Below are 14,195 nucleotides of genomic sequence, written 5' to 3' on the forward strand. Positions count from 1 at the left end.
TTTCACCGTGTTTATGTAACACCAGATTGGATGAGATAATTCAAGGATGTAAAAACAGAGCTGATGTCGAGACATTGCACAAGGAAAGGAATATTATTTCAGTTCTTGGTTTTAAGTCACCCATTTGCGACAGTATTAGTGTAGGAGAATTTCACAAGTGAGATTAACTTGCGATATGTACTCTAAATATAACTTACAGTGACATGGATCGAAGACGAGTTATGGCAGAAGAATACAGTTTATCATGTTAATTGATTAAAAAAATTTAGCTTCGTTTACCGAAACACCTTTCAATTTGACTAAGATGCCATTCTAATTTCATAGTTCAATGGTTCCAGCGCGTGCAATGTCTCATTCAGACTAAACATTAACATGGTAGTCAGGTTGTGAAAATTGGAATTTAAGAAATGTGGATATAATTGGAAGGTACACGTTGAGCTTTTAAGATCTATTTTAGCAATCTTGTCAAATTTATCTGGAAACGATAATGGTTAGTATTTGGTATCAGTTATTATATGAAAATATGTCTTCTCATTTATATACAAATTTTGCTTCCTGATCTTTTATCACCTACTTATCAATATAAACGGGTCTGCAACATTAAATCTAGTAGTGAAAATCAAGGACTTAATGCCATTCTTGGTTACTTACACAATGCAAACAAATTTTGAACGATCGGTTCAAACTAATTTTAAAATAGACACACATACAGAAACACACACACACGCGCACGCGCTCTTGAGTTATGTAGTATGTTGTGTGTACCCATGTTTTGTTCCTCATCTGTCACCAGACAAACTTATTTTGTATTCTGGTGGTCTCTGCTGTCTGTATCGTATATACTCACTGCAAACTGCGCAGACCTAGACCTGCTACCGCACACTGCGCTGACAGATGTAAACGTGTGCAGTTTATTAACGCGTTGGCAGATCAGTGCCTATATTGATTGCTGATGGACTTAACTCACACGGTTTATGTTTTGAATCAGTCTAAGATTTAGCGTATTAATAAAATGCATTATCTAATCTGATAGTCACATAAGTTGTTAAAACATCATTATAGTTTTGCTATTATAAATGAGTTCTCAGTATTAGTGAAATGTGTAACGGACATTTTCTTATTATATATCAAACGATGACATTTATTTCACGACTTCATGTAAGAGCAGGAACGTAATAAGCAAACTACAGTAAAAACAACAAAGGTTCATGTCAACTTTCGCGAAAAAAAGAAAGAAAAAATGAAGGAAGGAAGGAACGAAGGGAGAATATAGAGTCCTGAAGTTGATTTCAGATGACATTTCTGCCAGCATTAACATATTACAAATGGATAGAACAAAGATCAAATCAAAGAATTATTGGTAGTTTGATGGAATTTAATACATAAAAAACAAATTCATTAAATTATATGGATATGAATTACAGCCTGTAGTTGCAATATATCTTAGCTGTGTGCTATTTTAGAGTCCATGTGTCTGCCAACTTTGCAGCATCCACTTCCACGGATATTTCAATACTTCTTCGATGCTGAAAATAAAGCAGAAACATTACCTACTGCAATCCTTCTGCATCATAAATTCAAACCCTTTTAATGTCTATTCCAACAACACCCACTCACCAACATCGGAACTCACCCCCAACACCTTACATTAACGAAGCAAATCTCGTTAAAAATATGATCTGTTGGACATCCATGACGAGAAATATAAACTTTGGTGAGAAAATATTTAAAAAATAAAATAATTTTAATTTAAATTTTCATGTATCGAACTATTGATTCGCTAACACGGACCCTATTGATGGGAACCAAGGATGAAGTATCCCACATTGGTTGGGATATCTGAAGAGCAACATGACTACAAAGTTTCATGAATTTCCACCCAAAGGTTTAAAAAGAGTTTATTGATGGCCGGACGGATTGAATGAGAATATTCCAATAACCCCGACGCTTTTTAAAATAACAACATATAAGTAAATATGGACAATATTTTTTATTAAATAAATATGAAGCTTCTAAAATTGTATCTATTTTAAATAGGGCAATCTTAATAGTACTAGGAAAGATGACGGAAATTATATTATAAAATAATCGGGAATTTCTGTGGACCAGTCGAAGAATGCAATTCGCTTTATTGATAAAGAAAAGCAGTACATTTAAAAATCACACATACGTAACCTTTGTGGAGTTTTCAGTTATATATAATTTTTCATGTAATTTTCTAGCAATCTAAACCATGATCATGATCTTCATGCAGGTGAATTTTCAACGACGTTAAAAAGCCCCAACACATTTCAGTGGATATGGGTATATCAGTGTGTTAGACTGAGGTATGTGTGTGTATTTGCATCTCTTTTCTTCCCTTTTTATGTCTCTATGCATATAACAGATGCAGTTGTACCAAAGAACCGGTTCGAAATGGTCGTAGGTATCGAACAACGGAAAGACAAAAAGGAAATAAAAGCAGACACAGTAATGTTCCCGATGTGTTTGCAGTTGTGAAAAAAAGATGTTATAATCTGTAATTTACTAGCAATTGGCTTTTTATATTGCACGTGAAATTAACAGTGTTATCGTCTGTGTATTTTGGATGTAGAATAAATATTTTCCTTTTACAGAAAAAGATGACTTATTGTTTTAGCTTCCTTCAAATCTTTCAGGTACTTACGAAATTTCCAGCTATATCCGATTCCACCGCCATAACCTCCTCCATATCCACCTCCATATCCGCCACCATAACCTCCTCCATATCCAACTCCGTATCCGCCACCATAACCTCCACCATATCCTCCTCCGTATCCGCCACCATAACCTCCACCGTATCCTATTCCGTACCCACCCCCATAGCCTCCACCGTAGCCACCACCGTAACCGCCTCCATATCCACCTCCGTAACCGCCGCCATATCCGACCCCGTAACCGCCGCCATATCCACCCCCGTAACCGCCGCCATAACCTCCACCGTATCCGCCTCCATAACCTCCGCCGTATCCACCTCCGTAGCCTAGATATTTTTTATAGAAGGCATTGGCAGAGGCCAAAAGGACAGCGAAAAGCAAAACTACGATCTTCATTTTGGATGGCTGCAAAAGGGAATATATTTTGTTGAATTCTTTCTTAATGTAAACGTCATGTAGCCTCGATTTAAAATGTGTCATTGAAAGAATTTTAAATATATTTCAAATGTTTATAATGCATTTAACTTTCAAAGTGTTCGCATATCTGAGTTTCAGTACAAATTGTAATAATTAGATTCCTACTTTTCTTCTTTATTCAAACATTTAAAGACCTTTCAAGAGTAAAATCCAATTACATGTATTTTAAAACTGACGGTGAATATAATCTTTTATCAGTATGTGCCATCATCCATCCACACGCAGAAATTTTCAAATTCGGTTTCTTTCGGCTAAGTGACTGAGAAGATTTCGCTAGCATGACGAAACATCTGCATATACAGTCTAATTCGAAATAATGTCGTAAGTCATAATTGTTACACCTTTGAATGAAAATAAATTTATAAAGTCATTTAATAAAGGGAATATTCAAGTTGCGTAATGGTACCTAAATAAATTATCTCAATTATTTTTTAACACACCCTCTATGACGAACTATAACATGTAATCAACATATAACACCTTAACATACATACATATATGTATAATGTTTTGATCATTGTGAACATATTTTTTTTTCTTCTTTCCTGCGTTCGACTCTTTTAATAAAAAGTAAAATTTGAATAAATCATGTAGTCCTTAAAACCCACATTTACAAAAAGAACCGAGTCAGGTCTCCCATGTGCGCATTTGGTAACGGTAATGATTTGAGCACTATTCTTCTATCGCCCCATATTTGATCCCCAAATATTATAGCTATTTCACTCTATCTTTCAAAACACACCTTGTGTACCTCGAGGTTTATGATTGATAGGTGAAGCAGCAAAAGTAAAGAAACAAGTTCTATAATATTCATCAATCATCAGAACTATATCCACGAAACAAGACTTAAGTAGTACTTAACATTTTATCCTAAGTACATAATCTATCGAACAAACTTAATGAACAACAAGGTCAGAGCATCGTCCTTTCTCCCTCTGTCATTCTCTCTCGTTCTCTTTCTCTGTGACTTTAAAGTTCACTTTTTCCCTCTGTCTTTCTCGTTCTCTTTCTGTCTCTTTCTCTCTCAGTCATTCTCATTAACTGTTTATTTTCTTAACTACATAAGTGTTTTTTGGTTATTTCGATGTGTGATGTGTCTTTTGTTATATTTAAATTTTCACGTTGTTATCCTCGAATCTTTGTCAAATGAATTTCATCATTCTATCAAATTTGTATGTTTTGCGAAAGAATGTTGATTTGTTAGAAAACTCGGGTCCAGTCCCATACTGTTTCTGAAATTTACATTCTAATATGCTTATATATGATTGATTATCATATTAACACTCATTACAGCATATAACATTTTACATCTTCTTGGTTTTCAAACATATTTTGTGACATTTTTTCCAGGACCCTAGATAAGTTACAAAACCTTTTAGTCGATTTCATTGCAATACATATGTCAATATTCCAATAGAGCCAATAAACAATAACACAGATTTAAAACTAAATGATGCATCTAAATGGACATTGTGGATAGATTTTATCAATTGTATTTTAATATCATAGTATTTTACGTTTAAGCTTCATGTTCCCATTATCTGTTTTGTGTTCGATAAACACGTGATGATTAGAGTTTGTTTTGTTTGTTTAAAATCCAACGTTTCCTGCTAGTTGAGTTATAACTCACACAAGAAAAAGACAATGAAAAACCCAAATATGCAGTAAGAAAGCCGAAAGAAACCTTAAACTAGTGACACATTTAAATGTCAGGCGAAGAGAGAGAGAGAGAGAGAGAGAGAGAGAGAGGTCTGACAGAAAGACGGAGAGAGAAATATTACTTACCTCTTGGAGACGGTGGTCCTCTCTGATTTCACAGCAATCTAACGCTCTATTTATATAAAGCTTTGTCCACTTTTTGAGCCATAAATTCGGCGTTTGTTATAATTGCGTAAATCAAACCGATTTCTTTATTTTTAAAAAAAGACCTGTGGTTCAAAGTATGTCATGTATGACCACCTGCACCCATCAATAAAACACAGATCTGTCTCCCATACAAAGACCGTGAAATCAGCAATTGGTTCCAACCAACATGTAAAAAAATCAAAAAGCTAAAAAAACAGGCCAGTAAAAGTCATATATGTCATTACGTGGTAGGATTGGTACGTATAACGAGAAAGTATTTTACATCATCAGTTCAATGCTTTTTCCTTAAAGTCCTCATGTAAATTACAGTTGAATTAATAAGAGAGCATTTGATGACCACTTGAATTAATTTCAAACTTATTTGGTCAGGAAAAGTTCAACTGAATTATACGTGCTAATATTGTACTGTTCAAAAGGAATAAACTAACTCGTAAACAAAGAAGTGTTCATCGATGAAGAGACACCTATAATTTATTATGCGCCTGTTGAAAACAGCCTCATGCCTTTCTGATTTCTATTCATGTCATTTAGTATTATCGAGCAAAATCTTAACAGACGAACCAGTCAAATCTACATTGAAACGAAGTAGTAGTAGTAGTACTAGTAGTAGTATTAGAAAAAGAAGACGAATAAGAAGAAGAAGAAACAGAAACAGAAGAAGTACAATTAATGTGTGAAGTTTGTACTGAACCTTAACTAAGGCCATAATAAGTAAAGTGTTAAGTTTGTACTGAACCTTAACCAAGACCATAATAAGTAAAGTGTTAAGTTTGTACTGAACATTAACCAAGACCATAATAAGTAAAGTGTTAAGTTTGTACTGAACATTAACCAAGACCATAACAATTAAAGTGTTAAGTGTGTACTGAACCTTAACCAAGACCATAATAATTAATGTGCTAAGTGTGCACTGAACCTTAACCAAGACCGCAATAATTAGTGTGTGAATTTTGTACTGAACCTTAACCAAGACCATAATAAGTAAAGTGTTAAGTGTGTACTGAACCTTAACCAAGAGCATAATAATTAATGTGTTACGTTTGTACTGAACCTTAACCAAGACCATGCTAATTAATGTGTTAAGTGTGTACTGAACCTTAGCCAAGACCATAATAGTTAATGTGTTAAGTACTAATGAACACACAGGTGTTAAGTGTGCACTTAACCTTAACCAAAACCATAATAATTAATGTGTTAAGTGTGTACTGAACCTTAACCAAGAGCATAATAATTAATGTGTTAAGTTTGTACTGAACCTTAACCAAGACCATACTAACTAGTGTGTTAAGTGAGTACTGAACCTTAACCAAGACCGTAATAATGAATGTGTTAAGTTTGTACTGAACATTAACCAAGACCATAATAATTCAGCTTGTATGAAAGTACACCCTTAATTATATTTTAATGAGCAATCCTGATTTTATGATTGCATAAAATTTACACGTGGTAGTTGTGATATATCTATACGAGATTAGTATGTTAACCTTGTATACTTTGTATTCATTTCTGTTATATTTGTATTCCTTTATGCCGCAGAAGATAACCTGTTATACACGTAATAATTACATGTATATTTGTGTTAACTGCAGCGCCATCCTGTAAACGAGTAGTTAGCTAACAGTCATCTTGGACAAATAAAGATTATTATTATATGCTTTTTGTTCTTCGTTAACTTTGCATTGATGGAATAGTTCACTATTTTTCGATATTGAACTCTGACGCAACATCACATTGCACTTATAAAGGAACTACTTTCTATTGTTAACAACAATGGACGCCGGCGAAATAATAATAATAATAATGAGGACTTTGTATAGCGCCTAATCTTTAGAAGCTCTAAGCGCTTTACAGCATTACACAACACCTACAAGACAAAAAATATACAATGATATGATTACAAAAGCAAACACCATGAAATTAGAAAACATTAAAAAAACATGCTGAGAATATTTAAGGTACGAAACATTATTAGGTCTTTAAGTTTATTTTTGCAGTCGAATAAGTGAGTTTTGAGAGCACTCTTGAATGTGACCACTGTGTCTTTGTGTCTAAGTTCAGTGGGCAATTCATTCCACGTTGCTGGGCCCTGGTATGCAAAAGAACGCTGTCCATATGACTTTGTTTTCATAGTGGGAATAATGAGTATACGATTGTCAGAAGAGGAGCCTAAGTATCTTGATGGTGTGAACACATGGGTGAGGTCGGATAGGTATGTTGGACTAGAGTCCGACATTGAAATTTAGCACAGAGAACAAGTGTTGTGTTTGATTCTGGATCGAATGGATAGCTAGTGTACGATGCAGAGCAGCGGGGAGGTGTGCTCTGATCGTGATGCTCTAAGTATGATCAAAGCAGCTGTGTTTTGAACTTTTTGAAGTTTCTGGACCAGATATTGAGATGAACCAGACAGAATTGAGTTACAATAGTCCAGTCTTGAAAGTACTAATGAACACACAGGTGTTTTAGTGGCATCAGCTGAAAGATATTTGCGAATTGATCTGATGCGTCTCAGCTCAAGATATGCAGCCTTGCATATGTTCATGACATGCTGGTGCAATGTCAGAGTACTGTCCAGAGTAACACATAGGTTTCGTACTGATTGTGTGAATTTAATGTTGGTGTTACTGATATATATTGTTTGAGTTAAAGGATGTGAATGAGAAAGTCTTTGTGTTGTGATCAGAATGGCCTCAGTTTTATCATCATTCATCTGCAGCTTGTTACAAGTCATCCATGATTTCACATCAGAAATGCACCTCTCTAAACCTTGGATGGTAGCATCAACTTCAGTGGGTTGGCTATATTTGTATATTTGGGTGTCATCAGCATATAATTGGTGAGACACTGGATGATGATTTATGACACTTGAGATCGACGGAGTGTACATAATTAAGAGAACAGGTCCAAGAACAGACCCCTATGGAACACCACAACATAGATCAACTGGGCTGGAGTGTTTTCTATTTGCAGATACAATTTGTGTCCTGTTGACCAAGTAGGATTTGAACCACAGTAAGGCTGTATCATAACGCCAAATACATGCTGGAGACGGTGAAGTAATATATCATGGTCTAGTGTGTCAAATGCTGCAGACAAATCAAGGAGGGTGAGGGCTGTAATCTTTCCGCTATCCAACGCAGAGAGAATGTCATTAGCTACTTTTAGAAGAGTAGTTTCAGTACTGTGGCAAGGGCGATATGCAGATTGCACATTGCTAAACAGACTGTTTGAATTTAGATGAGATACAAGCTGGGATAAACCAACCTTTTCCAAGATTTGTGATATGAATGGGAGATTAGAAACTGGGCTGTTGATCTTTAAATCGTTTGATCTAGTGTTGGTTTCTTCAGCAGAGGCTTTATAATGGCAGTTTTGAAAAATTATGGGAATTCCCCTGATGAGAGAGAGGTATTAATAACATCAGTTAGTGAAGGCAATACTGGATCTGAGCACTCAAGCAGCAGTGACATTGGAATTAGATCAAGTTCACATGACTTTGGTGCACACTTCATCAGGATTGTACGTACGAAATCCATAGAGACAGGTTCACATACTGCTAATGGTTGCCGCTCAAATTCTGTATCCCAACTGTATGGTGTCGACGAGTCAATTGAAATTGTGGTGTCTAGCTTATCTCTAATGGTTTGTACTTTGTCATGGAAGAAACACTTTTGATTTGTAAACAAATCATGCACAATCACGTAGTAGCGGTTTACGTTTTATTTGATTAAATTTGTTTATGACTGAACGAAAGCAGATGTTAAGTGAACAGTCACATACCAGCTGCTTTGCTACATTCCACGTTAACTTTTTTGATACAATGTTTCGGATTGAGGCCAGATTTCACAAAAATGCTAGGTACCTACAAATAGCATGCAGGAGACAAGGCATAAAGTGTCTTCTTTTGCTGGTAATAAGAATGGGGAAAAATATACTTGCAGTTTTACATCATGAATTTCCTCAAAATGTACTTTCTTAGTTCTGCAGATCCTAATTATATGAGCCATGCCATGAGTTCTCAAGCTTGATAACACATTTCGAAATTGTACTGTAATTTCGACTATATTCCAAGTGCAATTGCATCCTCCTTACTGCAGTCAAAATGAAATAAACATTGAATTCCACAGCGCCTTTTTGAAAATTCCAATTGAAAGACTACATATTGTTCCCACATTACGATTTCAAACATTCGTGACAGAAAAGAAACACAAGTAGTGAAGGGGGATATTATAGGGTCTATGGGATTTATCATTAAAAACACCCTTGGGAACATATAGGGTCTATGTAAATTTAACATGGAGAAAAATCGTGGGAACATATAGGGTCTATGGGATTTAACATGGAGAAAAACCCTGGGACAATATAGGGTCTATGGGAATTAACATGGCCAAAAACCCTGGGACAATATAGGGTCTATGTATATTTAACATGGCCAAAAAAAACCCTTGGGACTGTATAGGGTCTATGTAAAATTGAAACATAAAAAAATAAAAAATAAAATAAAATAAAAAAAGGGGTAGGCAATGGAAAGGCTATCTCTTTTCGAGAAATATGGCTGGCCCTGAAAAGGGCCTTTGGGTTTATGTTAATGTATTCATTAACATAAATGGCACCGCATTGGTCTTCTTCTTGTCCTTAGGGTGCGTCTTACTGTTGGTCCGTACATCAGCACTCTTTTCAGGCATCCTTGTCTTTCGAAGTAGATCCTACGTATCCACAGGCTGGTGTTTGTCCTGTGGACAACGGTCCACTTGGATCGGACATACATGAGCAAGTCTGTCCGAAACATCATGGAAGACACAAGGGTGGATGACTCAACTGTAGTCCACATCTTGAAGCGACGAGAACAGGTGAATCAATGCATTGAACGGCGCTTATTTATAGGTACAGGAAGGATTGAAACGGATTGAGTTCATTCACCAATCGAACACGCGTTACAGAATTCAGTCAGTCCGCATCCAATCCGAAGAGAGCAGTCTGTGACGTCACGTAGTCTATATAGATTCGCTAGCGCTTGTGTGCAGTCAATCTATGCGACAGTGATTCAACATGACGGAAACTCAGAAAACGATCCATTGGGGTGCACCAGCAGGGGAGACTGCCCAAGGGAACTCGGACTTACTTTCAGAAGAGGTGAATTGGGATTTTGTGGATTTTCTCTCCTCGCAAGAATTTGTTCCGGAACCTTCGTTACCTTCTTCATTACCGCAAGTGGAGAATTTTAGACAGAGACAGAAAGAAGAATTGGAGAAATTTATACAACGACAAAAGGAAGCGGAACAGGCTTTTCTCCTACAGCAACAGCAACAAGAAGAAGAGGTAAGAAAAAAACAACAGCAAGAAGAAGTAGCAGCAAAGAAACAAGAGGGGGAAAATCAAACGGTCACGGTACTGTTGGACATTTTAGCGGAGTTAAGAAGTCTGAAACAAATGTATCAGACTTCTTTATCACGACCGAAGAGAATACGACCTTCCCGAGCTAAACACGTCAACCCTGTGACTAAGCCTACCGTACCACCCTTAGTGATTTCAACCCAATCATTATCATCATCAACATTACGCAGTCCAGAAGTAGGCCTTGGCCGTGGCAAAGGCATAAGGCAGTTAAAGTTGATTGCTTAAACTTACCCCTTCACCATGAAGAAAAAGGCCCTTTTCAGGGCCACCCACATTTCTCGAAAAGAAATACAATTTCAATTTGCCAATAACTCAAAAAAAAAAAACAAACACCCATTTTACCCTTATAATACGTGTCTGTGTATGAGTGCGTGAGTGTACGTTCTTATTTTAAAATCAGAACTCAAAGACACTTACCTTATATCATTCATTTATTCTTTTATCCATTTTTTACAATCCAATTCACAACACAACACTTTAATAAAAAGTTCATTGACTTGTTCTTTCTCCTTGTTTACTCTCTCTGTTTTTTAAATTTCTTCACCGTCTTTTCCTCATTTTCTTCCCTTCTTCTTTTCTTCTTCTCCTGTTTCTTTGCCTCTTGTAAATAGAATTGTCTTTTTTCTTCCTCTTCTTCCTCTGAAGAATCCCTCTCTTCTTCCGAAGAATCCCTCTCTTCTTCTGAAGAATCCTTCTTTTCTTCTGACTCCTCTTGTTTCTTTTTTGGGCAATCTGGAGACCAATGTCCTTTTTCTTTACAATAATAACAGGTATCTTGACTTTTGTCTTTTTTAGTCCCTGTTTTTGTTCTTTTTTGACGGTCTGGACACTCTGGAGACCAATGCCCTTTTTTCTGACAGATATAGCAAGTATCTTGACTTTTATCTCGAAAGGAAGGAGAGTAGTCCGTAGGCTGGTCTGAAGAGAATTTTCTAATGACCACTCGCAAAGCTCTGACGACACGTTCCATCTGGTTAGTCTCTTCCATCGTTGTGCTCGGCTTGAGAGTGAAATGAATAGTGAAAGGATAAGACACACACCCTTTTATATACGCTGGTCTGCTATGACTATAAAGTAGCTCATGGTGTTTGAACTTGAGTCATTTGACTTTTTGCTTTCAAGATGAAACGATCCCATTCTGTTGAGAAGAAAGAAGAAGAAAGTAAGAGGCAGAAACGTGATCTATCGCCTCGAACCAGGGGTGAAATCTTGGCACAAATTCATGCCAGTGATTTTGAAGAGGACATGAGTGAACCAGAATCCGAACCCTCTAAACCAAGTTCACCACCCTTAGTCAACCCTGAAAAATACTATTCCATTCGAGAGACGGAAAAGCGCTCCTCTAGAAAATTTAGAACCACGGCTTACAAATACACGGTGAAGTTTAAAGATTTCAAGTCCGAAGTACCGTTAGAGAAAGCAGAAGGGTTCATCACCGGAGTGTGGGATTCTCTGCTCACTGCACTCAAGCGACAATGTCAACCCAAAGAAGACGATCGCTTGAGACTTTCCATACAACACGACGGTTTGAAATCCCCTGTTTGGATCGAGTTTAGCACCCCTGCAGAATTGACCGCTTCCAAAGTCATGGACAAGATTCAACACGTGCAACAATCTAATGACCAGTTTGACATCACCGATGGAAAAGCCACATTGGACATGACCCACGTCTCTCCTCCTCAAGGGACTGGACGCAAAAAGATGTTATTGGTGAACGACCTTCGCAGCATTAAGCGTAGCCTTGTCCAAATTCACAATCCTCATGACCAGATGTGTTTAGCCCGTGCCATCGTGGTGGGACGAACCTATGCCAACAAGAACGACACGGTAGAATGGAAAAGAGACTGGGAGAACACTCGACAATCGGGCCGAGCCAAACAACGAAGTGAAGCAGAACTCCTGTTACGACAAGCTGGCCTGTCCAAAGACACACCCTGTGGCATTCCTGAGATGCAAAAATTGCAAGATGCCCTAGCTCCACGATACACCTTGAAAGTGCACCCTCAAGAAGTGCGCGGGTCTTTGTTGTTTCGAGGGCAAGACTTTAAGGACGGAAAATACATTCATGTCTATTATCACGATGACCATTTCGATACCATTACCACTATCACCGGATTCCTGGGATACGGTTATTACTGTGAGAAATGTGACCATGGTTATAATAATCGAGAGCAACACAAGCATTGTGGATCGAAATGCTCAGGATGTTTGGCCTCTTCACCCTGTCTGAGCGAAGAACCAGTGCCTTGTTCCACTTGTCTGCGCACGTTTGTTAGCCCTACCTGTTACCAACAACATCTGAAAACGCAAGGTTCGCAGAAGAAATGTGCTTGTCAACTTCTGAGATTGTGCCCTACGTGTGAACAAGTCATACGTACCAATAATACCAAGGCACACGTATGTTCAGGAAAGAAAAAATGTCACATTTGTCACCACATCGTGGACTTGGAACACCAATGTTACGTGCAAAAATACCAACCCCCACCAGAGAAAGAGGACGGTCACAAGAAGAAAGGCAATTTCATCTTTTTCGATTTCGAATGCATGCAAGAGACTGGCATTCACATTCCTAATTTCTGCGTGGCTCATCGAGCGTGCGAGAAGTGCATTCAAGAACCTATCTTCAGTCATTGCCCTCACTGTAGCAAGATTCCTGGAGGGCGTGAAAAAATCTTTCGGGGACCAAAGACGCTAGACGATTTTGCCCAATGGGTCTTAGACCCCATCGACAATACGTGGAGCCAAGAGGACATCGAACTTTACGGAGATTGTCATCGTCATGCCACGGTGATGGCTCACAATTTCTCCGGATACGATGGACAGTTTCTTTTGAGGTACTATACGGAACAAGGCACCGAACGTCCTAAAGTGACTTTGAACGGAGCCAAAATCATTTTCATGCAAGTGGGACAAGTACAGTTTAAAGATTCGATGAGCTATTTGGCCATGCCTTTGAGTCGAATGCCTAAAACGTTTGGAATGACAGAAATGGCTAAAGGGTACTTTCCACACTTTTTCAATACGGAAGCCAATCAACACGCCGTTCTACCCCATTTACCTGAGGCTCACTATTACGACCCCGACAACATGCGTACCGAACAACGAGAAGCTTTCTACGCTTGGTACCAGGCTCACGCCTCGGACCCTTTCGACTTTCAGGAAGAAATGCTAAAGTATTGTCGTTCCGACGTGGACATTTTACGACGTTGCTGTGGAAAATTTCGAGAACTGTTCATGGAACACGGAGGGGTCGATCCTTTGAAAGAAGCTTGCACCATTGCCAAAGCGTGTTCCTTAGTGTATCGAAAACGATTCATGCCTGAAAACACCGTGGCTGTCATCAGCCCTCAAACGACCAACTTTGTCAAGCGTCAATACTCGGTCAAAGCCCTACGCTGGTTACATTACTTGTGCGACAAGGAAGACAAGTGGATTCAGCATGCCCGCAACGGAGGGGGCGAAAAGACCATCGGAACGTATTCGGTCGATGGCTGGGACTTAGAAAACCCCAAGATCGTGTACGAGTTTAACGGTTGCTTATTTCACGGATGTCCTGTTTGTTATCCTGACCGTGGCACTAAAAATCAGTTTTTGCAACGAACCATGGAAGACTTGTACCAGGACACTTGTCAGCGACGCCTAAAGTTAGAAAAGCAAGGATACCAAGTGGTGGAAATGTGGGAACACGAGTAGGATCACCGTATGAAAACCGATCCCGAGTTTAAACGCCTCGTGGAAAGTTACCAGTTCATGGACCCGCTGAACCCGAGGGATAGTTTG

At 38.1% G+C, this 14,195-nt stretch overlaps 1 protein-coding gene across 2 annotated transcripts; it reads right to left on the reverse strand.

Annotated features, from left to right (window-relative positions):
- Positions 1–1,354: 1,354 nt before the first annotated feature.
- LOC149801349 (uncharacterized) lies at positions 1,355–5,076 on the reverse strand. Of its 2 annotated transcripts, XM_089955400.1 has the most exons (4): positions 4,938–5,076; positions 2,933–3,080; positions 2,666–2,884; positions 1,355–1,526 (listed from the first exon to the last, which is right to left on the reverse strand). In XM_089955400.1, exons 2-4 carry the CDS (start codon positions 3,069–3,071, stop codon positions 1,510–1,512), a joined length of 375 nt encoding a protein of 124 aa, XP_089811526.1. In that variant the 5' UTR covers positions 3,072–3,080; positions 4,938–5,076; the 3' UTR covers positions 1,355–1,509. The 2 variants fall into 2 exon arrangements, with proteins under 2 accessions (XP_089811526.1, XP_089811525.1); XM_089955399.1 differs by having other exon boundaries at positions 2,666–3,080; positions 4,938–5,074.
- Positions 5,077–14,195: the final 9,119 nt, after the last annotated feature.

Source organism: Sinohyriopsis cumingii, chromosome 4, assembly GCF_028554795.1.
Source record: "Sinohyriopsis cumingii isolate HCF-2022 chromosome 4, ASM2855479v2, whole genome shotgun sequence".
NCBI lineage: Eukaryota > Metazoa > Mollusca > Bivalvia > Unionida > Unionidae > Sinohyriopsis > Sinohyriopsis cumingii.